At 28.1% G+C, this 25,216-nt stretch overlaps 5 protein-coding genes across 11 annotated transcripts in view; 2 read left to right on the forward strand and 3 right to left on the reverse strand.

Annotated features, from left to right (window-relative positions):
• Window positions 1-1,382, reverse strand: part of LOC122630656 (protein adenylyltransferase Fic) — a 3,506-nt gene extending 2,124 nt beyond the window's left edge. For both annotated transcript variants that reach the window (XM_043815403.1, XM_043815402.1), the window contains exons 1-3: window positions 1,303-1,382; window positions 852-1,247; window positions 90-762 (exon numbers count right to left, since the gene is read on the reverse strand). In XM_043815403.1, the coding sequence (XP_043671338.1) occupies window positions 90-762; window positions 852-1,050 (872 nt within the window). In that variant the 5' untranslated portion in view covers window positions 1,051-1,247; window positions 1,303-1,382. The remainder of the gene's footprint in view (window positions 1-89; window positions 763-851; window positions 1,248-1,302) is intronic.
• A 233-nt stretch (window positions 1,383-1,615) lies between these two features.
• LOC122630467 (DNA damage-binding protein 1) lies at window positions 1,616-6,281 on the forward strand. Its single transcript, XM_043814980.1, has 5 exons — window positions 1,616-1,832; window positions 1,911-2,059; window positions 2,210-4,935; window positions 5,021-5,417; window positions 5,496-6,281. Exons 1-5 carry the CDS (start codon window positions 1,763-1,765, stop codon window positions 5,577-5,579), a joined length of 3,426 nt encoding a protein of 1,141 aa, XP_043670915.1. The 5' UTR covers window positions 1,616-1,762; the 3' UTR covers window positions 5,580-6,281.
• Window positions 6,022-7,070, reverse strand: LOC122630468 (ADP-ribosylation factor-like protein 16). 3 transcript variants are annotated; one of them, XM_043814984.1, is made up of 3 exons: window positions 6,909-7,070; window positions 6,733-6,818; window positions 6,022-6,626 (listed from the first exon to the last, which is right to left on the reverse strand). In XM_043814984.1, exons 1-3 carry the CDS (start codon window positions 6,937-6,939, stop codon window positions 6,306-6,308), a joined length of 438 nt encoding a protein of 145 aa, XP_043670919.1. In that variant the 5' UTR covers window positions 6,940-7,070; the 3' UTR covers window positions 6,022-6,305. The 3 variants fall into 3 exon arrangements, with proteins under 3 accessions (XP_043670919.1, XP_043670918.1, XP_043670916.1); XM_043814983.1 differs by having other exon boundaries at window positions 6,879-7,070; XM_043814981.1 differs by having other exon boundaries at window positions 6,733-7,069.
• A 188-nt stretch (window positions 7,071-7,258) lies between these two features.
• On the reverse strand, window positions 7,259-21,841 carry LOC122630352 (MATH and LRR domain-containing protein PFE0570w-like). Of its 3 annotated transcripts, none has more exons than XM_043814764.1 (8): window positions 20,805-21,841; window positions 10,156-20,702; window positions 9,834-10,040; window positions 9,630-9,749; window positions 9,268-9,525; window positions 9,077-9,193; window positions 8,912-8,983; window positions 7,259-8,784 (listed from the first exon to the last, which is right to left on the reverse strand). In XM_043814764.1, exons 1-8 carry the CDS (start codon window positions 21,028-21,030, stop codon window positions 8,683-8,685), a joined length of 11,649 nt encoding a protein of 3,882 aa, XP_043670699.1. In that variant the 5' UTR covers window positions 21,031-21,841; the 3' UTR covers window positions 7,259-8,682. The 3 variants fall into 3 exon arrangements, with proteins under 3 accessions (XP_043670699.1, XP_043670698.1, XP_043670697.1); XM_043814763.1 differs by having other exon boundaries at window positions 10,156-15,795; window positions 15,895-21,841; XM_043814762.1 differs by having other exon boundaries at window positions 10,156-21,841.
• Window positions 21,842-22,197: 356 nt separating this feature from the next.
• LOC122630459 (E3 ubiquitin ligase Rnf157) lies at window positions 22,198-25,158 on the forward strand. 2 transcript variants are annotated; one of them, XM_043814961.1, is made up of 9 exons: window positions 22,198-22,466; window positions 22,674-22,792; window positions 22,868-23,133; window positions 23,249-23,390; window positions 23,479-23,682; window positions 23,761-24,003; window positions 24,073-24,233; window positions 24,327-24,594; window positions 24,728-25,158. In XM_043814961.1, the coding sequence occupies exons 1-9, from the start codon at window positions 22,379-22,381 to the stop codon at window positions 24,905-24,907; spliced, it is 1,671 nt and encodes a 556-aa protein (XP_043670896.1). In that variant the 5' UTR covers window positions 22,198-22,378; the 3' UTR covers window positions 24,908-25,158. The 2 variants fall into 2 exon arrangements, with proteins under 2 accessions (XP_043670896.1, XP_043670897.1); XM_043814962.1 differs by having other exon boundaries at window positions 24,737-25,158.
• Window positions 25,159-25,216: the final 58 nt, after the last annotated feature.

Here is a 25,216-nt window from a genome sequence, read left to right on the forward strand (position 1 = left end):
AGATTTGTAAACCAATTATTAGAATTAATAACATGCATAAGAAAATAATGTCACATGTAATATGATTTTTTTATCACAGAATAACTCACTTATTAACTAATGTAGCATTGATATATTTCATGGCAGCATCTAATCCAAGTATTTCATTGTGTTCATCAATACTTTTTCCGGCAACAGCAATTCTTGTTTCAACAATGGCTCTTGTTTGTGCTAAATTCATAGTATTTCCTTCTATGCCCACTGTATGATAAATATGTTGAAAGTAAGCTTCTTTCTTAGCTCGTATTAATGCAGCATTGTTATCTGGTATAGCAGATAATGCATTTCTTTTTTGATCAATACGTCTTAAAAATTTTCTATCTAGTTCTTCAACAACGCGTGCAGTTCTTTGGCTGTTGATTAAGGCACTTTTATGATTTGGTTGATAACTTAAGGCACGTATATAAAACTCATTAGCTTTGATAACATCATTTTGCATATGTTCCAAAAACTCTCCATAATGATTTAGAACATCTGGATGATGCGGTGCTAACACTACAGCGTGTTGAAATAATTTTATAGCTTTTTTCTGTTTTCCAGAAAGTTTCATCTCTAATGCTAAATGTAAAGACGATAATGCTTCAGCTGTGGATGCAGCTGTTCTTTCTATCTCAGAATTTTCTACTTCAGATGGTCGCAATATGATGCTCATTGCAGCTTCATCATAAACATTCAAAATGCCTTCTGAAGGCAATGGTGAAAATACATGATGGAACTCCTGCCCTAAAAAGAAATCCTTGAATGAAAGAACTTCTGAGGTTTAGAATTCTTAATATTAAATTTGTTCATAATAAAAAGTTTTATAAACATACCTGTAAAATCTGTCGATAATCCACATATATATTGCGTTAACAATGTGCCAATAACGGCGACTGCAATCCCTGATACGAAGACAAGAAACACGATTAACCGATTCGGTGTCATATCGTCTACATCATCTTTTTTCACACTCTTCACGTAAGTGGACTTTGCGCAAAATATATAATTCTCTGTGGTGCTAGATGGTGGCATCTTTTATTAAAATAATAATATATCGAAAGCTTGATTTCTTTATTAAACTCTATCATCCTTTTTCTTATGACGTTTACCGTACAACAAGAACGACTGACTAGAATCGACTTTCCGATATATGTGGTTCATTTCTATTGGTTACCTCGATTCACTTGCATACTCTTCACTCTATTACATAAACTACATTTTTGGTGCAGCTGAAATATATATAATTATTTATATGTATGTGTGGATTATTTACTAAATACATACCCAATTGAATCGCAGGCAAAATGTTCTTTGATACGTAATTATCATATGTTAAACGTACATTATTATTAAAATTATTACAACAAAGTTTTAATATAAAAATTTATAGATATACTATCGTACAGTATGATTATAAAATAATATTCTAGACTATAAAACAATATTTTTTGTAAGTTATATATAAGACATTTATCTATTTAAACATAACTAATCTTATAATATATAAAAAACAATGAGGAAGTACAAGTACGTATACGTAAGTTTCAAATGGGGAAAGCAATATATCGAATGAAAATAATATCGAAAGGTTAGTACTATCAATCGAATTTAATGCAGCCAACTTCGTGGCGGGTTAAATTGAAAACACTGGTAAAGAACTCTAAACCACTCTAAACTTCGTTTAAGATTTATGATTTATAGTTATAACGTTAAAGAACTTTTATAACGGTTTTATAGAAATATTATGAAAGCTATGTCTCATCATTACGTGGTGACGGCACATAAACCTACAGCTGTCACTGCTTGTGTGACTGGTAAGTAATGTAATTTTCTTCAAATAATAGCAAATATAATTTCTAAAATCTTTGCTTTTTATATTTCTCTCATTAAAGGTAATTTCACGTCACCAACGGATCTGAATTTAATATTAGCTAAAAACGTACGATTAGAAATATATCTGGTTACTCCAGAAGGGTTGAGGCCCTTAAAGGAAGTTGGAATTTATGGAAAAATTGCTGTAATAAAATTCTTCAGACCACCGGTAAGGTTATCTTGATTCTTCAATACGCTTTAATTACAATTTTCTTTTTTTGCTTTTTGACTTTTGTTTTTTATGTTCTATATGATATTTGTATTTACTTATGTATACAAGATCTAAATTGGTATCCATAAAGTTTTTGTATTTATACAGTATGAAAGAAAAGATTTGTTGTTTCTCCTAACAACAAGATACAATGCTATGATTTTGGAATGTATTGGAGAAGGAGAAGATATAGAGATAAGAACCAGAGCGCATGGAAATGTAGCCGATCGTATTGGAAAGGCTTCAGAAACTGGTATCAAAGCTGTTATTGATCCTAAAGCACGTGTAATAGGACTTAGACTATACGATGGTCTTTTTAAAATTATTCCTTTGGATAAACATAATCCAGAGTTAAAAGCATCGTCGATTCGTATGGATGAACAACAAGTGCAAGATGTTAATTTCTTACACGGATGTGCTAATCCAACATTGATCTTAATTCATCAAGACATCAATGGAAGGCATGTAAAAACACATGAAATCTCACTGAGAGATAAAGAATTTGTTAAAATACCATGGAGACAAGATAATGTAGAACGTGAAGCTATGATGGTCATTCCTGTGCCTTCTCCAATTTGTGGTGCAATTATAATAGGACAAGAGAGTATTTTATATCACGATGGAACTACATATGTAGCTGTTGTACCGCCAATTATTAAACAAAGTACTATAACATGCTATGCCAAAGTAGACAATCAAGGGCTCAGATATTTATTAGGAGATCTAGCTGGACATTTGTTCATGTTGTTTTTAGAACAAGAAAAGAAACCTGATGGCACACAAGTAGTAAAAGATTTAAAAGTAGAACTTTTAGGCGAAATTAGCATTCCAGAGTGTATAACTTATTTGGATAATGGTGTAATATTTATTGGTAGCCGTCTAGGTGATTCTCAATTGATTAAGTTAATAACAAAGGCAGATGAAAATGGATCTTATTGTGTACCAATGGAAACATTTACAAATCTAGCACCAATAGTTGACATGGCTGTTGTTGATCTTGAAAGACAAGGACAAGGTCAGATGGTTACCTGTTCTGGTGCTTTTAAAGAGGGTTCTCTCAGAATCATTAGAAATGGTATTGGTATTCAAGAACATGCAAGTATCGATTTGCCAGGCATCAAAGGCATGTGGGCTCTTAAAATTGGTGGTGGTAATTTTGATAATACATTAGTACTTTCTTTTGTTGGCCAGACAAGAATTTTAACTTTGAATGGCGAAGAAGTTGAAGAAACAGATATACCAGGCTTTGTTGCGGATGAACAAACCTTTCATACTGGAAATGTGACTAATGATTTATTTATTCAAATTACACCAAGCTCTGCAAGATTGATTTCAAATGAAAGTAAATCTGTTGTATCTGAATGGGAACCTACGAATAAAAAAACCATTAGTGTAGTTGCATGTAATGGTACTCAAGTATTATGCGCCACTGGTAATGATTTATTCTACATGGAGATCATACATGGTCAAATTATTCCAAAAGGATTTGCTACATTACAGCATGAGGTAGCATGTCTGGATATTTCTCCATTGGATGGAAGCAATGAAGCACGTGTAGTTGCAGTAGGTTTGTGGACAGATATTTCTGTTCGAATTTTAACTATACCTATTTTAGAAGAAATAAATAAAGAATTATTAGGCGGTGAAATCATACCAAGATCGATTTTAATGACTTGTTTTGAAGGTAATACATATCTTCTGTGTGCACTTGGAGATGGTAGTATGTATTACTTTACTCTGCATAAACTGACTGGCTTTCTCTCAGATAAGAAAAAAGTTACGTTAGGTACACAGCCAACAGTACTAAGAACTTTTAGGTCCTTGTCTACTACCAATGTTTTTGCTTGTTCTGATAGACCAACAGTCATCTATTCTTCAAATCATAAGCTCGTGTTTAGTAATGTTAACTTGAAAGAAGTAAATCACATGTGTTCATTAAATGCAGAATCATATCCAGACAGCCTGGCATTGGCTACAGATAGTACTGTAACTATAGGAACAATTGATGAAATTCAAAAATTACACATACGAACTGTTCCTCTTGGAGAATCACCTAGACGAATTGCATATCAAGAAAGTTCTCAAACTTTCGGCGTCATCACAATGAGGGTAGATATGCAAGAAAGCAGTGGTGTCAGTATTGTTAGACACTCTGCATCCACTCAAGCTGCTTCAACATCTAGCAGTAGTCATATAGCAGCTCATAATAAACCAACAGGACATACAGCCAGCGAAATTGGACAAGAAATTGAAGTCCACAATCTTCTTATTATAGATCAACACACATTTGAAGTTCTTCATGCACACACATTAATGCCTACTGAATATGCCTTATCATTAATATCTACAAAATTAGGTGAAGACCCAACTTCTTATTATGTAGTCGGAACTGCATTAATAAATCCTGATGAAACTGAACCGAGAATGGGCAGGATATTATTATATCATTGGGGTGATGGAAAACTTACTCAAGTAGCAGAAAAAGAAATCAAAGGATCATGTTATTCATTGGTAGAATTTAATGGAAAACTTCTTGCAAGTATCAATAGTACAGTTCGTCTGTTTGAATGGACTGCTGAGAAAGAACTTAGGCTAGAATGTAGTCATTTTAATCATATTATAGCACTGTATCTTAAAACCAAAGGTGACTTTGTCTTAGTTGGAGATCTTATGAGATCTTTAACACTTCTTCAATACAAAACTATGGAAGGTAGTTTTGAAGAAATAGCCAGAGATTACAATCCTAATTGGATGACAGCTATTGAAATTTTGGATGATGATACATTTTTGGGAGCTGAAAATTGCTACAATCTCTTTGTTTGTCAAAAAGATAGGTAAGATATTATAAAGATAGAAAATATTGACTTGTATTTATAAATAAAACGAAATATGAATTCGTTTGGCGTGTTTTTTTTATAGTGCAGCTACTTCTGAGGATGAAAGACAACAAATGCAAGAAGTTGGTCAATTTCATTTAGGTGATATGGTAAATATTTTCCGCCACGGTTCTTTAGTAATGCAAAATTTGGGTGAGTCAAGTACACCAACTCAAGGTTGTGTACTATTTGGAACTGTAAGCGGTGCTATTGGTTTAGTTACTCAAATTCCATTTGCATTTTATGAGTTTCTTCGTAATTTGGAAGATAGATTAACAAGTGTAATTAAAAGTGTTGGCAAAATTGAACATAATTTCTGGAGAAGCTTTAATACTGAATTAAAGATTGAACAATGTGAGGGTTTCATAGATGGTGATTTAATAGAGAGCTTTCTTGATTTAAGTCATGATAAAATGGCAGAGGTTGCCATGGGTCTTATGGTAAGCAAAGCTTTATCTTTAATAAAAAATATTATAAATATTACTTTCTATTTTTTGAAACACATTATTTTTGTTTAGATCGATGATGGTAGCGGTATGAAGAAAGAAGCAACGGTTGATGATCTCGTAAAAATTGTTGAAGATTTAACAAGAATACATTAAAAAACTTGTTTGACTGATTTTTGCAGTCACTGGTATATAAAGCGTATATATGTGGTAATATACCAAAAGATAAATTTAAAACGAACAAAATGTAAATACAGTTCCACTTACTTAAAGGATAGAATTTATTTGAGAACTTTTTTATTATTATGTACGTTTTCATTAAATAATAGAAAAAGTATTATAATTAAACAAGCTTCTGTGTCTGAAAATGTCTCTGAAATTAACAAGTTTTGCAGTTATGATAAATATTGGCATTTTTAATAAATGCTACATATTTTTACAAGCACTGAATGATATTGATAGATTTCTATAAATTGAGTAAATTTCATATCATTTTTTTTTCTCTTTTCTTCTTATCGTAATATATATTATTTTCAAATATAAATTATTATAATAGAACAAAAAAATATTTGTGACGTTTCCATAAATTCAACTATACTGCAATGTTTTATCATTTATTATTCTCACTATCCCTTATTTCGACATCGTTTGAAGGCATACTAACGATTGCTACTATCTGGGTAAATAGACAGTATTTAACAATTTTCAACTGTATAAGTACTATGGTATAAATATTTGTGTTATTACTAAATTGTTTTAATAAAGTGACTGTTTCAGTCACTAAATGGAATTATAACAATAAATTTACATATTTGTAAGATTGGGTGTAAATAAAGAGTCATCCATTTAGAGATAGGATTTTTAGCATCGTTTTACGATAATTTACTTTTTGGTACTTTTTACAATTTGTAAAGTATATGGATCAAATAACCAATTGCGTAAGTCCTCAAGACCTTGTCCTGTTATTCCACTAGTTTCAATTACACTTATTTCTTGAGTAATTTCTTTCTTCAAACGTGCAAATTGAAGCATTAGAAGAGCTTCATTTCTCATTTGTCTGTATGAAAGATCCATCTTGTTTAAAATTAGTGCAATTTTTATATTTTTTAATCTTGGCTCAACTAATGCCGAGTACAATAAAACCCCAGCTGCACTAATTTGACAAAGATTACTGGTATCCACGACATAAATTAATTTATAAACCTAATAAACAATGGAAAGTATATGACAATATATACATACATACACAGAATATACATATTATGTATATAAAGCATCATGTATGTGTGGCAATCTTATTCGCGATTACCTTGTCGAAGTAATGTTTCCATATTGGTGCCATATTACCACCAATCTCTCTAATAATCATATCAAATTCACCAGTATCATTTTTTACTGTAAATAAATTGATACCATTAGTTTGTACTGTATGAGTTGCATCATCTATTTCGTCACCTTGAAGACGTTTCAACAAGAGCGTTTTACCAGATTTTAAGGCACCAAGACACAAACACATGTTTATAATTTATTTTATAAATAATCAAAACTTTATAGTAACTTTATAAAAATATATATATATATAAAAGAAATATATTTTTTTTTATATATGAAGATTATTAAAACAATAGCGATATATACCATTAATTTGAAAAGACGACGTTGTATGTCGTACGTAAAACATGTATATACAATATTGATCTAACAAGAATTCTTAGAGATAATTAAAGTTTTTCTCATGTTTACAAAAATAAATATTATCAATATTAATTATCAATACAGTGATATTTTATTATATTTCAGGAACTTCAACACAATTGTAGTATACATGGTATTAATTTACTAAAACAAAATTCTTTATTATTTCGTACAACGAATATTCAATACATAGTAAACATATACACTTAGTACATAATGTAATTATTTCTTGTAATGCACATTAAAAAAATGTATATTTGAAAATTAATTTTATAAGTACAATCTGTTCTATTGTGTATGAAGTGCATCGACATAAAATACATAGGCACATTATAATTTACGCAGTCATATTTTAACAAATAATAAAATAATATGTATACGTTCATATTTAAAACGTAATAAAACCAATATCACAATATATAGAAATATATAGAACAAATATGCACAATAGTACAATTTCTATTTGTTGAACTGAGTGAAACATATTATATATTATTGTTTTCTTACAATATTTATAATAAAATTATCTTAATTAAATTAAATAGACTAAATTTATTTAATCAAACTTAATTATTTACTTAACCAGACAAAACGAAATGAGAAGTGCTTGGCATACAAAATAATTTTCTCATAATTTGAAAAACGTCAAATGCAAAAAAAAAAATAAAAAGCTTTTTAATTACTCGTAACAGAAAATAATTTTTTAACACATTTTTCTAGCAATGTTAGTTACAGACACATTATGTAGTGAGATAAAAATTGCTTTTTGTGAACATTAATATCAAATCTAATGTTACAATAATTAACATATCAAAGTTACTTATTATAGCAGTAATTACATGATAGCAATTTCTCGAATTTATATAGTCAAAATATATTATAAATCAAAACAAAATTATTTATAAAATGCTATTTAATCTTTAAATGAAGTCTAAATCAAATAAAATGATTTTCGTACGAAAATATGTAATGCATTACAGATATATATATTGTGTGTGTGTGCATAATGTGTGAAAATATAAAGCATAATTTTTGGAATTTTTAAGAAGTATTCATAAGAAAAAATAAAATAACAAAAATTGCCTTGTTTTGAGAAAACAAGAATTTCCTAATGTGCACAAGGCACTTGAGGTTTATTTTCCATATCATCCATATTATACTAACTTACTATAAGTTACTATAATTTAGTTAGTTACTGCTATGTCAATATCAGTAATCATTGTATATCAATATATATCAATTAAATACAAGAATTTCTTGTTTTCTTAATACTTTTAAAGAATAGAGATTTGTTTAATTTCTTATGAATTGACTAATCTTATATTATATCTATAGTATATAATTTAATTTCTGTACAAATTTATTTATAAATATACGTATGTGCAATCAGTGTGTACACTATCTATCTACGAACATAAATTTATAATTTTAAATATACACATAATATGTGTATATGGTTTAACTTATAATTAAGTTCTGTACATAGGCTTCAAAGAAGTAGATTATAGACCAATACTATCAATACTCTTGGAGGTATTTGCGTATCTTCAATATAAGACTAGATTTATGTATACAACTCGGTTGTTGTCATTTCACGAGATACCACTTGTACTTGCTTCGGTATTTGCCATGTATGCAGGCGTTTGTCTTTACTACCAGCTATGATCTACAATAAATAAATTCTCGTATTTTTATGCATCTTTATGTAAAAACTATAGCTGTACAAGTAATATATACAAAAAATAATTTTATTATTTATAAAATATTAATATTATCTTCACAATTTTAAATACCTTATTGTCAACAACTTCCATACTCAATAACATATTTCCTGGTCCAGGTATACTACAAATTAGTTTATGATTCTACAAAAAGAAGTAATCAAACAATTCATATAGCAAGTTTTACATATTTTAGATATAATTGTAAATAAATATAATTTTTAAATAAGATCTTACCTGAATATCAAAAATATAAATATTCCCATCATAACAGCCAGCAAATAAAAGTTTATGATAAAGGCGCATGCAAACGATACCTACACCTGCATCATATTGGACTCTTTGCTCTCCGTTCTATAAGAAAAATAAATATAATAATTTTATATGTAATAATATATTGTGTGTAGTTACAAATTTTATATACTAACAGTAAAATCGAAAACAAGTATCGAGGTGCTACTTGTACCACAATAAATCAAGTTATTATTTCGCATCAAACTGTAAACGGTATGATTCTTTTGTCCACAAATTGTCCGAAGAAACAATCCATTTTGTGCATCTCGTATTGTTATTGGTTGATTACGTGATGCTACAATAAGAACTCTTCGTGGACCTTCATTTGTTGCTTTTAGAGCAAGTACAGATTTATCAGAAAATTGTATGCTATCACCTTTGATAATACCAAACTATAATACAAAAACAACATTATTATAATATATTGTCTATTGTATTACAATACAATAGATATTTATTTTTATTAAATTAAAATTAAAAAATATATCATACAAACCTTTATATGAAAACGAGAAACGTGTCCTGATTTAGTACCAATAAATATTATACCCCAAGCTTGATCCATACACTGAACAGGACTTCCAATATTTGCAACATTATTAATTGGTATACCAGTCTAAAGTAAAAGAAAGAATATATATATATAAAATATAATAATATAATAATAACTGAAGCATAATTGATCATAGTTATTATTTACCTTTATATTGTAACAACGCAAAGTTCCATCCAAAGAACCTGAATATACCCAGTTCCTTGGATGATCAACACCACTGGATTTGTGGATATACAAACACGTAACTGCTGATCTGTGACCTTTATAAATATTTAATATTCCATTAGATGTTTGACTGTATCTATATATTGAACCATCTTCACTAGCTGCTAGAAATGTATCACCAAATACCTAGAATATATAATATTTTTATGGCTTTTCATTACACATAAATTATTTTAGTTCACATTTTTGAAAAATTACTTAAAGAATGAAAAAAATAAAACCATCCAATCTTTATTTTTACCTGGATATCTAATATAGGTCCTTTATGAACTGTATATTGTCTTTTTAATGGTTGTTCATCTTCTGTAATAACATCTGATAATGGTATTTCCTCATCATGATGAGGATCAATGGTATATTGATCTTTTTTTCTTTCTTCTACAATTTCAATGTCTACTTTTTCATCTTGTGGCAACATTTTCATAATTGAAGGAGCAGTTTTTACTGGTGTTAATGATATAACTTTATTATTGGATTCCAAGGATAAATGTTCATCATTAAGTAGTGGATTTACTTTATGATGAGATTTTAGTTCTTTTTTATTATCCAAAGTACTGTGTGTTTTTGTTATTTGCTTCTGACACAAATTCGAAGTTTGTTCTTGCACATTGTCAGATATATTTTTAACTTTTTTTATATCTTTTGATTTATTTATTTCTACTTCTCTTGTTTTAGATGATGTAGCTTCTGTTGAAGTAGATTTACAGATAATTATATGAGATTTAACAGAATCTATATGAAATTTTTCTAGAGTATGTTGATATATATTTGATTTAAATACATCAACTAATCTTACTTTGCAATTCATCATTTCTGATCGATTATGTATTTTTCTTTTAACCGTAGTACCTCGTATTTTAGGTGTTAATATTTCAGAATCAACATTAGATGAAAATCGTTCAATTACATTCTCCTTCAATATGAATGACTGATAATTGATAGATGATTCATTTTCTATAGGATTGGTATATTTTTTATCCTTATTACTTTGTAATTTCTGACAATTACGATTTCGTTTCACATTAGATAATGTATTCTCAAGTTCTTGATGCATTGGGGATATATCTTTAGAATTACATAGAACTTTAGGTGAATCTCTTTCTCTATTTAAATTAGTATTATCATGTTCTATATATTTTACATTATCCTCTGTAGATTTTGAATTCCTTCTTATTTTATTACTGATTTTACATTTGACTGTTTTTTTATCTTGAATATTACTAATTTGAGATGTATTAGAAATAACTTCATCTGCTTCATATACGATTTTTGGTATCTTTATTCCTTCATCTTCTAACAAACAAGTGTTTTGTTTAATATTTTCTTCTGTTTTGTTGTTACATTTAAGTTTGTCAGATATTGAAATATTAACAGTAGTATCCTGATTTATTAAACTATCTTCCTTCTTATCAGATCCTTTTAAAGTCCTCTCTGTCACTTCTATAAAATTGTTTATATTTTCTGGTATTAAATTTTTTTGTAATGTATGATTATTTTGATCTTTATTCAATTTTTCATTTGAAATATTTAATTGATTAGTTTCTGTAAGAACAGATACACTAGAAACATGATTAGTAGTAAATGTTTCATCAATCAAAGAAGTTTTCTGTTGACTAATATTATCATGATTTGATATATCCACTATAGCAGAATTTACTTCTGGATTATTATAAGAAACTGCAATAGATTGTACATCAATATCTTTAATTGAATTCCCTTCTTTTTCTGTTTGTTTCAACTTTTGCTGAATTACATTCTTATCTGTAATACTTGATGAATGTTTAATAGAATTTTGCTCATGATCATAATTTAGCAAAGAGAAAGCAGGTTCTGTTTCATTTAAGTTCTGTAAAGGTTTATTTGAATTTAGTAGTATTTCAGTTTTACAAATAGTTGTATTTTGTCTTATTTTATTTGATGATGTAATCAAATTTTCATTCCCATTCTCTTTACTTTTTTCCACATACAAATCTTTCACCCTATCTTCTGCAACAGCATTTATTACCTCTATTGCATGTTCCCAAATTTTTGCAGATTCAAATGAATTTTCATAGTTATCAATAGTAGAATTTTCTCTCTTGTCATCCAATGAATCAAGTAGATCTCGTTTTTGTTGCAATTTTTTAATATACAATGTATTCAAGGGAATTTCTTCTTCTTCAGGTGTCAAGTAGTTTACACTTTTCAAAAATTTATTCAGTTCTCTTTTTTTCTTTTTACGTGCATTTGCTTTTAATTTTCGAGTTTCAGCCATTTCTCGTTTATACGTTTCCTCTAAAAGAGCAAGACCAGTATTATGTTTCTTTTCTTCCATATCTTCAAATGATGGTGCAAAAGATCCCCAAGTACTATCATCAGAATATATTAAAGATGCTTGTATTGAAGTGTTATCTTTAGATGCTTCAAGGGATTGTGATTTTTGCTTTTTTCTCTCGTGTAATGTACCATCTACTTGTTGATTTTCATCACATGATTTTGTGACACTACTTGGTGATGTACAAAGATGTTTCTCTTTTTCAAAATAAGTTATATTCTCTAATGAAGTACTTTTTATTACATTTTTTGAGGATTCTCTTATAGAATTGCATGTATCCAGATTTTCTTTAAATTGATTATCAGATAGTACTATATTATCCTCTTGTATTTTATCTTCATCTTTAAATATTGATAACGATTGCGAGCTTTCACTGCATTCTAATAATAATCCATCTTTAGGACTATGAGATGAAATACTCTGTGTGATATTTATATTTTCTTCCCTCAATAAAGATTTTTCTTTATTCCTATCAATATTTATAATTCTTGATTCTATATCATCTTGATTTATTTCGAATAATGCATTGTTTGCATTTGATTTCATTATACAATCTGAATGCTCTACAGAGCTTATCTCTGCATTTTGCATTGTCTGTGATATTAAAGTAGGTGATGTTTGAAGTCTTACTGACATTGTTTTTTCTCTGTTCATTTCAGATCCCAAATTGCTAGTCAATGGAAGTTTATTTAATAGTAAAGAGTCACTTTCCAGCATTTGATACAAGGTCATTTTTTCTGTCATCAATTTATGAATTTCCAAATCTATTTCTATCATTCTAGCCATTATTTCTTCTTTTATATTTGTGTTTGTAACATGTACAGTATTACTTTTATGTTTTATTTCACGTTTCATTTGCAGATTACTTGTTCTTTTACTTTGCTTTTGTGTTTTTATGCAAGCAGTTATATCTAGATCCTCATCAATTGTATTTTTGTCTACATTGTTTTGTATTGTATCTATTATTGATTTATTTGTTTCTCTTATTCTTTCTAATTCAACAGTAGGATTATGTTTTTTGTTATTATTTACTAATTCTTTAATAAAAGTAGTTTGATTAGATGGAATCAAAATTTCATCATGTATTGTATTATTTATAACAGTTTGAGATATATTTATATCTGGGCAGTCATATGTATCTTTATCATCAGATATACATGCAACCTGCATATCTTGAGAACATTTATTTTGCTCTGAATTAATAATCACATTATCAATATTTTCTTTCTCAGATATTTGATCAATTACAAAATGATCTATGTTCTGATCATCATATGCATGTACTGTTGTATCAGGATTTTTCAATTTCACAGTTTCTTTAACAGAGTCCATAACTGCAAAAATATTTTTAGATTCTTTCAAAGAAGATTTCGTTGGAATTTCTAATTTGTTTGTTATTTCCTTTGTAGGCGATTTCCAAAAGCCCTCTCTAGATATAGATATAGGTAAATTAGAGTTAAAATTAGTATAAGCCTCATTATTTGAGCATGAATTATTATCATTTGTGCTTTCTTCTTCACATGAGTCTATATTAGTAACAGATTGTGCTATATCCTGGTTTGGCATATTTACATTGTTATTTTCAATTGCATTGTTATCAATTAGTGAAGCTAAAGATGAATCAGTGTCAGTGTTGATTATATTGTTCAAAGTATTGTTTGATATGCCACTGAATGAAGAAGCTATTGTATTATTTGTGTCTGACATATTTATATCAGATATAGATACAAAATCTAAAATGTCTTTTTTGCATGATCGTTTTTCCTTAACTGAAGAATCTTTTACAGTATCAATATCTGACTTTTCCATTTCTGCATTTTCTTCACATTCATTTAATCCAACAAATATTTCATCTTGTTTATTGGATACATTTTGAGTATTTGTTTCAACATTTATTGATTGTAAAGATTTGTTATTTTCAACAGAATATTCAGACTGTTCAAGTGTATTTGTATCTTTCTCATTTTTTGTAAAATTTTTGGTATATTTATGTAAACATTTTTTACTGGTCATTTCTTTTTTTTTATTTTTATTGTCTAATAAATTAAAATTATTGTTTAGAATAGCTGTTGCATTGTCATTCTTCTTGAAATTTTTTTCATAAAATAATGTCCCTTCATCTTTATTTAATTGTTCAATTGCATTCAAAGAATTATTGTTAATATTATTATCATACGCCGAAGTATCTTGATTATTTAAATTATGCCGATCGAATTTATCATTACAAAATGATTGCGATTGTTTATATTCATCATGTCTAATGTTATCTTTGCTAACAGTAGCTACATATTTTGCTTCTAAATCTAATATATGTTGGCAGCTACTAGATTCAACAGGGTCTGCAACAAACCCTTTAAATGGACTACTTATACTTTCAGGCGAATTTATTTTATTTCTTATTAAATATTGATTATCGATCATTTCACCATACGTATTTAATGTAGAATTTATCATATTCTCTCCAATTTTGAGATTGTCTGAATTCTCTAATAACTTTTGACCAGCCTGATTTATGATTGTAGTATCTCCTGTCAAATTTCTATCTTGTTCATTCTGGGAAATTACATTTATACTAGTAATACTTGTGCAATCTACTGATATTTTCGTATTCTTTTGTGATTCATCTTGCACAAGACATTCATTGATCAAACTTGATTGAAAATCAGTAGAAGATCCTACACAATCAGAGACATTTTCAGCAATTTTAGTTTCTATGCATTTATTTTTTTGCAATGCATTTTTTCCTGAATTTTCTATATTTTCATTATATTGTGATAATTCCCGAAGTTTTATGTTTTCTTGGGATTGTTTCTCACTTTTATTTTTTTGTGAGTTAGATTCCTCTGTAATTGAAAAGTTGTACATTTCTTGTTCTATAGATATTTCATTAGAAGTAGATGTGGCTCTTCTTTTAGATTTTAAGTTATTTTGATCATACTTGACAATAGATGGATTGTGATCTTTGTTTGTGCTTTTAGTTTGGATGTTACTTAAAGTTCTTATAGCTTTTGTTTTAATAGATTTCGTTTTAATATTTATTGTTTTTGATGTTTCTATACATTTATCTTTATCTATAATTACTATTAATGATTCAGCATTATTTATATCATTAACAATTTTTTCATTTTTCTCATTTGATGTTTTTTTCAATTCATTTTTTGATAGTATAGTATCATTAGCAGAAATTTCTTCATTTTTAATAAACATTTTTTCTGTTGAAGACTTTGTATTTGCTGGTAATAATACATGATCAGTAATAGATTGTACATGTTCATGTTTATCAACTTGAACATTTATTTGATTTTTATCAATTCCATTTTCGAATGAGTTTAGAATATCAGAAGTATTATTTACTTTTCCCTGATTAGAACTTGATATTTCTTTTGCTTCTTTTATTTTTGTTTTTATTTCACTTTTCTTTTTTATTTTTTCTATTTTTTCCTTTTTTAATTTTAATTCCTTACTTCCTTCTGATTTAATATTTTTAAATTTGCTAGAATCTGAAGATATTTTATCTGTTGTTGTAATAGAATGTTTATCCTTCAAATTTACATGAGACGTAGTTTGCTGCAAAATGTAATTATCTCGTTTTTCTTTTTCATTTATCATAGACTTTGACAAACTATCATTTAATATGTCATTATTTATTGTATGTTTATTACTTACTACTGCTTTTTCCTCGTTTATTTTCTCTTCATTTTCCAGTTTTCGTTGTAAAGCACGTGCTTTGTATGCCTTTATGTCTATCTTTTTAGATGTTGTTTTATTATCCATTAATCTTTCTGTATTTGATTCTTGAACAGTAGTTACTGACAATGCTTCTTTCCCTAAATGATACATTTTTTCTTTTTGATGTTCCTCCATAGCAGATGTATTAGTTAAGTTCTTAATTGTATTATCATTATTATTAAGAACAGTATGCTGTGTTTCTGTAATATTTATTAATTTATTATTTAAACATTCTGATCCTTCATTTGTTTCAGATGTGTTTTCAATTATTTTTTGTTTATCTGCATTATTTAATATAGGCATCTTATTTTGTTCATGACATTTTACATTTAGTACTATTTCAGCAGTGTTTTTCATAAATTCTGTTTCTTCTGTGCACTTTGATGCTTCTGGAATTAATTTTAATTGTGCTTTTGTTTTTAGTTGTACTATAGTAGGGATTAATGTAATTCTATTACTGTCTTGTACTGTACATTTGTCTTTATTTTCCAAAATTACTTCCTTATCTATTGATGTCTTGGTAGTCTCCTGTTTTTTAGAACATATATTACTCACCATCTGTATATCAGATTCAATACCTTTTTCTAAGGCAGCATTGGATTCTTCTTTAACATTTGTTTCTTTTTTAATTTCTATTTCTGTAAGTAAGCTAGATCTATCAATTTGATCATTATCAGAATTAGAACTGCTTTCAAATATTTTCCTTTTCTTTTTCTTTCTTCCTTTCTTATATTTTAATTTTTTTTCTTTTCTTCTTTTATTTTTTTTATATTTTCGTTTCCTACCTTCTTCATTCCATTTACGCTGTATCTCAGCTGTTACTTCATCCCTTATTGTTTCATTTAATGATTTATTTTTAGCTATCTTTTCCTTTTCTTTAATTACTTTAAGAAGCTTAGTTACATCAGATGGTGTTCTATTATCACTACTAGTGCTAGTATCATCTGTCTCACTTTGACTTGAACTACTCATATTACAATCATTTTCTACATTATCCTCTTCAGACACCCTTTTGGAAAATGCGATTTTATAACTTAAAGAACTTTTATTCGTTTTAAATGAATGCGAAGATTGATATTTTCTTGAATTTAAAGTTCTATTATATTTTGTATTTTTTAAATTTGTATTGTTGCTATATCTACTTATTTGTGTTTTACAAGAATGTGATGATAAACTTTTTATTTGTTTTCCATATTTTGCTTCCCATTCTTCCTTTGTAAGATTCCTAAAAGCATCTGGTCCTTCTCGTTCTCTTCTAGCCCATCTATTATTCCTTTCAGATTTAGAAATATATTCATTCCCTGAATTACGTTCATGTTGTTTAGTAGAATCGAAAATTTTGGATTTAGAAGTAAATGATGTAGTATTTACTGACATAGTTTCAGTGGGGATGGAGGTTTTTGCTATTTCATATGTTTTATTTGCTTTTACTGTAGACTTTAATTTTTCATCCAAATCTGATGATTTTAATTCACCTGTTGCTTTTACAGTAACAGTTGAAAGTATATCATCTAAATCAGTCACATTGAACAGTGAATGTTGTTTTCTTTTCTCAACATTCTTTTGTGTAATATCTTTTTCTGCTATATGTACATTATTGATAATCTGTACACCATCAGTTTCAACTGGTGTCTTAGGAAATATTTCATTGGAATCTAATATTATGTTTTCACTGACCTTAGTAGAACTTGTAACTGAAGCTATATTATTATCATTAATATTTGATTCTGCAATGATAGAAGCTGTAATTCTACCATCTTCATCTTTTGATTGATTATTATATTCTGTGTCTGTCTTGTTATTTATCTGTTCAAAATTAATATTTTCTGGAATGATATTATTATTTAATATTTCTTCTTCATTAGAATTACTGTTCTGACCTTCATCATTAGTGTGACTAAAAATATTTTCATTTGATTCTAATGGTATGGCATCAAGTTGTAATACTTCACTTAAATGATGAATAAAATCTGTAGGTAAATTGGTGATATCAACGATAGCTGTTGGATCTAACATTGCATTTAACTGATTCATGAATTCTTCTCTATCATAACCTTTTATTTTTTCATCTTCAGTATTTCGCATCTCTAACGATAATGACGACCTTTTTTCTTTAACAAGATGTTTCATGGCAATATCAAATTTTCGAAGACTAGAATTGTTAATCATGTTACGAATATCATTTTTACTCATCTTTAAGAAACGAGTGATAATTCTATTTTTCCATGAAGATTCAGATGGAGGAGATTCTACTTTCTTTCTTCTTTTTATAACATCTTGAGGTCTTTGTGTGGTAGAATTATCAGAAGTCATAGAAATTGGAGACTCTACATTAGATTTTCGTGATTCATCAATAAGACTATTAATTGTATCAATGTCTTTTACTTCTATATTATATTTTGTGGTTCTATCTTGATTATTTTTAATCATTTGATTAGTACATTCTTCAATCTTTTGATTGGAATATTCTTTTCCATGCATGTTTGATGGAGATATACAAGGAATATATCGTTCTTCCTCACCATCTTCAATGTTCTGATGCCATTTTCCTTGTTTATTTACTTTGTTTAACTTAGGATTTAAATGAAACATGACTTTTGGTCGAGTCTGTTTATTTACAAGGGCATTTTCTTCAACATCACAATTTTGATCTAATTGTTTTTCAAGTTCAAAGTTAGGTGACTCATGAGATTCAGTTATAATTTGTTCTTTTAAAGTTACTTTAGTAAACTTATTGCAATGTTGATCTAGCTGTTCTTTTTCCTTATTAATATTTTGATGTATTTGTGTAGAGGATGATGATAAATCACTAATATCTTCTTGTTCTACAGATGTATTTAGTGGGTGAATTCCAGTATGTAGATTTTGCTCAGATTCAATATTAATATTTACATCATCTATTATATTCATAGCTTGTTTTGCAAATTGCATTGCTTCTTGCATCTCTTGAAATTCATCCTTATCTTGAACAGTATTATCTTGATTGGAAATTGGAGCAAGATTTAATGTTTTGTTATGAAGCAATTCTTGATGTTTAACTTTGCTTATTGTTGCAGATGATGGTACTACATAAGGTGTCATTTGTAAAGATGCTGTATGAGTTGATATTGGTGAAAAGTTAATTGGAGCAGTTGATAAAAAACTTGAAGATGATGGTATATTTATTTGTGATAATGTAGAAAAAGTTGTAGTTTGTACTAGTGTAGTACTTGGTGGTGCAGTAAAATTTGCAGAGTTATATAAATCTGTAGGATTTAATGAAACTGCGCTTGATTGCGAAGAATTAAATGCATGTATTGTTAAATTTGATTGATTTTGTGGCAAAAGATGTTGATTGAATGGCAATGTTCCCTTCTGATTATTAAAATTGGGTGGTGGCTGTTGAGGATTAAAATTTGGTATATTCATTACTTTTTCTTTATGTGTATTATAATTCATTGCAAATGACTTCCATGAATCAAAAACTGGCACTGTTTGTAAAATATCTTCTTGGCTTGAAGAAATGTTAACAGATATAGAAGATAAAGTATTGTGATCTACACATGATGCAGTCTGTGAAGTATCCTTATTATGCATTAACTTTGGCATTGTAGGAAATTGTGATTGAGATCTGTTCAGATCAAATGAAGATAATGCATTATATTGTGAATCTTGATTTAAAGAGGTCATATTTCTCTGCAAATGCAGTGATGATGTATGTAAATCAAATCTTGTTGATTCATTCCGTGATTTATTATACATATAGCTATGTCTTCTGTGTGACCATCTCGATTTAAAAGGCTTTCTACGGGAATTTATTTGATATTGTGATGGTATCCAATGAGATTTTTGTTTTGTTTTTTTTGATATAGATCTATGTAAAGAATGTTGCATTTCTGTAATTACATTTCCCTGCTCATATTGTATATCATCAGATGATTTTTGTAAATTTTCTATATTAAACCTACTATCAGAATTTGTATATTCAGACTGATACCGTAATGATGTATTCACACAATTTGTATTTAATTCATGATCTTGTATTTGAGTATTATCAGTTTGTAAAACATTTTGAGGTTGTAACATATTTGTTTTTCCTGTATTTCCACGTGAAGAGTATGTTAATTCTGTATTACATGCTTCTGAAACACTTGACAAAGTAACAGACATACTATGTGGAGAATTGGTCCCTTCTTGCAATTTTTGACCATTAACTTTTTGTGATTTATTTTCTGTTAGAATTATATTGTTAATAATTGTCATAGATTCTACATCATGTAGAATGTTTTCTTCAATATCTATTACATCAATATCTTTAGTACTATTTTTTACTTCCTTGACATTGTCATGTATAAAATTAAATACATTTCTAACTTCATTAATACCATCATTTTTATCAGACTTTATATTGTCTGAGTCAATCCTACCTATGTCTTTAAAATCATTAAAAGTAAGATTAAGTTCAGGTTGTTCATGCCTTAATTTAAGCATACCTAAATTAAGTATATTTTTGTCTTTTATATTAGACGATGGTATTGTAGACAGATCATCTTGCCACAAATTAGTAATATCTTCCTTGGTAATGGTAGATAATTTTTCTTTCAACCGAACTGCAGTCTCAGTAATTTTTTGTTGACGTTCTTCCTCAGATCCAAGTAAAGGAGTCTGCTGTAAACATGGCTCATCTTTAACATGTTCTGATTGATCTTCATCATTCTGATTTTGCATGAACATTGTTTTAGGACTTCCAACACTTTTATTATAATCTGTGGAATATGGCACAATGGATGATCTATTAGAGTCAAAACGTAGATTTCCTTTATGAATTGTACCCCTTCCTCTACCATTAGGACGAAAATGGGATATACCACGAAAAATAGAACGTTGGAATTTTCCATTGCTCCAAGATAAAAAAGTTGAGCCATGATTTGATCTTCCTGACCAATTCTCTGGTGGTGGTAATCTATTATGGGATAAATGGGATTGACTAAAACGTGGGTGAGATAATCGGGTCCCACGGTAAGCACCAATTGGGCCATTTGGATGAATATCCCGTGGTTCAATCCCCCGTCCTCGAAAACTAGATCCGCTCATTACACCCCACAGTACAACACTTTGTTATTCTTTGTATATTTACTACACTTTTTATAATTCCATTGACAAAATTAATTAAATATAGATGAAAGAAACAATTTACATTATTCTTTATTTACTTCACGAAGTTTGTATCACTATACTGAATATGAATCTTCATAAAAAAACTTAACTTGTTTATATACAACATCATGATACTCTTTTATGTCAATTATTTAATAATCCCATTTTTCTCTCATAAATAATTTTAAAAGAATCTTAAATATAATAGAACTATGCAAAAACGTATTATATATGATATAATGTTTATATTTGAATTCGTATATTATATTCGTCTTTAAAGAATCAAATTACGGAATGTAATTGATAGAATTGTACTTTTCTTATTCATCACATAACGACATGAAAATACTCGAATATACTGCTTCTGTTAATACATTCGCCATGTTGTCAGTTGAACGTGTCATTAATTATTAATTGCAACTTTTTTCGCATCGACCAATATCTTTTATACTGTTAATAATATTTTCATATATTTTATATCGCAATTAGAAATTTTTTATTCATTATTGCATCTAAATGAAATTGTTTCATATATATTATAATTTATATTGGAGCTTGATAAATATTGGCATTTCATTTTGGATAAAGATATAATAACACTTGTTGTTCTCTATTCGTAGTTTATAATCAATACTTGTAAATAGAAACAAAACAATCACAATATTCGAAATCTATCACTATTTTAAAAAGTATATAGGCCATACATATTTGATGTAGTCGCAACTTTAATGACTGGTCACGTGAGATGAAAACATAACTACAACATTGACTGTAAATGTAGAGACTTTCAAAACCATTGATAAAATCGCGCGTTAATTTGAAAACAGCCTTTACTTGTGATAAATGACATTGCATTTTATAATAAAATATAATAATAGTTCAAGTCAAATAAAATTAATTATATATATTTAAATGCATTTAAAATCTATATATATATAATTGTATTTATATATTATCAATAAACAAAGAAAATTTGACATGATTTTCAGGTATACAGTCATGCCTTATATTCGTTTCTTTACCTTATCTTTTACCTATGGAGAATGATCTGGATTTTATGAAGATTCATCCACAGAGAAGCTGTCTGTCAATTCTATGGTATAGAATTTTTCGTTTGACAACATGAAACTACAAATCGAATAACTGTATTTTGATTAAACACTATCAAAAAATTAAAAATTACGACGTATTATAAATTATTAGAATTTAAATAATATTTCAAATTTAGTATCACTTAATATTACCGCGAATTTCTATTTGTTTGACAGAATCGTATAATAAAATAATGGGATCATTAACAAGTAGACAAAATGCTGGTGTAGAAGAAGTTGATATTGTTTCAAATCATGCATATAAATATCCTCCACGTTCTGGTCAGTATAATATACATGTTTTTTTTTGGTTTTCTATTAATTATTAAGTATTATTCAAATAAAATACAAGGAAATTTACATATATACTAATGAATTTATGAGATTATTTATTTATATATACATTATGCAAAAACGTTATCAATCATTTTTTTATGATTTAAAAAATAAATTTATATGTAATATAAATATAAATTATCTTTATATCAGGAAGCTACTTTGGTAGTCATTTTATTATGGGTGGTGAAAGATTCGATACTCCACAACCAGAAGCATACCTCTTTGGAGAAAATGCAGATTTAAATTTCTTAGGCAGTCGACCAACACCTGTATGAAGAATTAAATTTATTTTATAGAAATTTTTAATAATTTGTAGTACATCAAGTAAAAGATATATGTTACAGTTCCCATATCCTCCACCACAAACAAATGATCCTACAAAAACATTAAAAAGTTTAGTGAATATAAGAAAAGAATCATTAAGATTAGTACGAAATATGGATCAAACTTCAACGTCCTCTCAATGTCACAATGTAAAACGTTACGGTGATAGTGATGGTGAAAAAAAACCAAATCGTTTTAATATTGAATTTACTTTTGATTGTGATGTAAGGTGTGCTATCACAATATATTATTTTTGTACAGAAGAAGTTACAACAAAAGGGGTTACGTATGTATTATTTTATATATCGGAAGAGTATATGTTCAATCTTTTATATGATAGATGTAACATTATTAATAATGATTTAAAATTATGTATAAAAAAGTATCTTTATGATTTATAGATATGTACCAAGAGATCCTTCTATGAATTCTGAAACATATCATTATAAAAAGGGTGCTAATCAATTGTTCTCCCAAACATCTCATATATTTGATCCAAGTCTTTATAATGAAGAAGATTTAATGTACAATGCAGATAGAGAAGTACTTATTACAAATATAATGTTTTAAAATACAATAAAGTTATTTCTTATTTTATTTGTTTTATGATCTTTTATTCTTAAATTAACAGATTATTCCAATAGCAATCTATTGCATAGCAGAGGAAGGATCAGATGAACCAAAACAATCTCACACAACTATTGCTGTAGTTGAAAAACATTCAGATGGAACATATGTATTAAAAGCACTTAAGCAAAAACTTTATGTAGACGGACTTTGTTATTTATTGCAAGAAATTTATGGAATTGAAAATAAAAACACTGAAAGTGCAAAGGTAATAAATACATTGATACCTTTCTGTTAATTAGAAATATTTTGCTCGCTCTTGTCATCAGAAAATACTGTTGTACAGCAACAAGGCAGTGATGAAGATACGGATGATAATGGTTCTGAATGTGTAATTTGTATGTGTGATGTACGTGATACTTTAATTTTACCATGCAGACATTTGTGTTTGTGCAATGGCTGTGCAGATTCCCTTCGGTATCAAGCAAATAATTGTCCCATATGTCGTGCTCCATTTCGAGCTCTTTTACAAATTAAAGCACTTCAAAAAGCAACTGGAACTATTATATCCAATCCACCAATACCAGAGGTAATATTATGTTTTTTACAAACCATAGAACTTTTAATAGAATACAATTGAATATTTTTAAACTTCTAGGGTAGTTGCGAGAATATTCCAGCAGGTTACGAAGCAGTATCTCTTATAGAAGCTTTAAATGGTCCATATACGCCAAGAACTGCTGTTCTTGCACCTGAATCTCCTGATACACCAGATACAGACACAGCAAGTGCTATTCAGGCTGCAGAAGCATTAAATAGGTATATTTAGAATATAGATATATGAGTCTATGTTTAAAAAATGATATAATACAGAACTTATTAGCAGTTTTTTTAATTGAAAATATTTTGCAGATCAGCCGAACGTACGCCCATTTCAAAACACTTGTCTTCAAAGGATGTAGATATGAGTGCTAGAACTAGTGGCACTCCATGTCCCACTCCAGAATTTAGAATGTCAGTTCTTCTTGCAAGGGATGAAAATTCAGGATCACAAAAAGATTTACATACTCGATCTCCTGCAGTAAGAACCAAATCCGGACATCCTCGTGATAAAACCGGTCTAAGATCACGTGATACTCTCAGATTAGTAAATGAAAAACAACCCGTTTCATTATATGAAGTAAGTCTTGCAACTGTAAAATTTTTTTATTTATTCATCATGTATCTGATAATTCAAAGTTGATTCTTCATTTTATAGTGTTAAAATTTTAAAATAGATACAACTTTCTGTGTATGTCAACCATATACATTAGTATTTACAGGGTCAAGGACAAGATGAAGATAGTGAAGCAGAAAAATTATCTCCACTGTTAGATGCAGCAACCAGTACTGAAGTTTTAGATGTTCATAATCATAGAATATGTGATGATATTGATGATGAGATACAAAATACAGAAAATGATGATAATGATATTACATGTCACTCTCATTAATTTGTAATATCTCGAACTTCTGCAGGATATAATTATTTTTAAACACATTTGTGCACATTATGCTCTCTTTAGAAATCGTCATATTTTATCATGTATATATTGTAATTTATTTATCATTTTATTAGATACTATTTCAAAGTATTTTAATGTTAGTGTAAGTACTGATAATTGTAAATATATAACTTTATGTAATATCAGTATTTTAAAATAATGTATCATTAAATAAAAATGTTCTTTTTTTTAATTGCTAAGAATGTGTTATAATTATATTTTGTTGTTTAAAATTTCGCAATTTCATTATAATATATA

Source organism: Vespula pensylvanica, chromosome 7 (assembly GCF_014466175.1).
Source record: "Vespula pensylvanica isolate Volc-1 chromosome 7, ASM1446617v1, whole genome shotgun sequence".
NCBI classification, from domain to species: Eukaryota; Metazoa; Arthropoda; class Insecta; order Hymenoptera; family Vespidae; genus Vespula; species Vespula pensylvanica.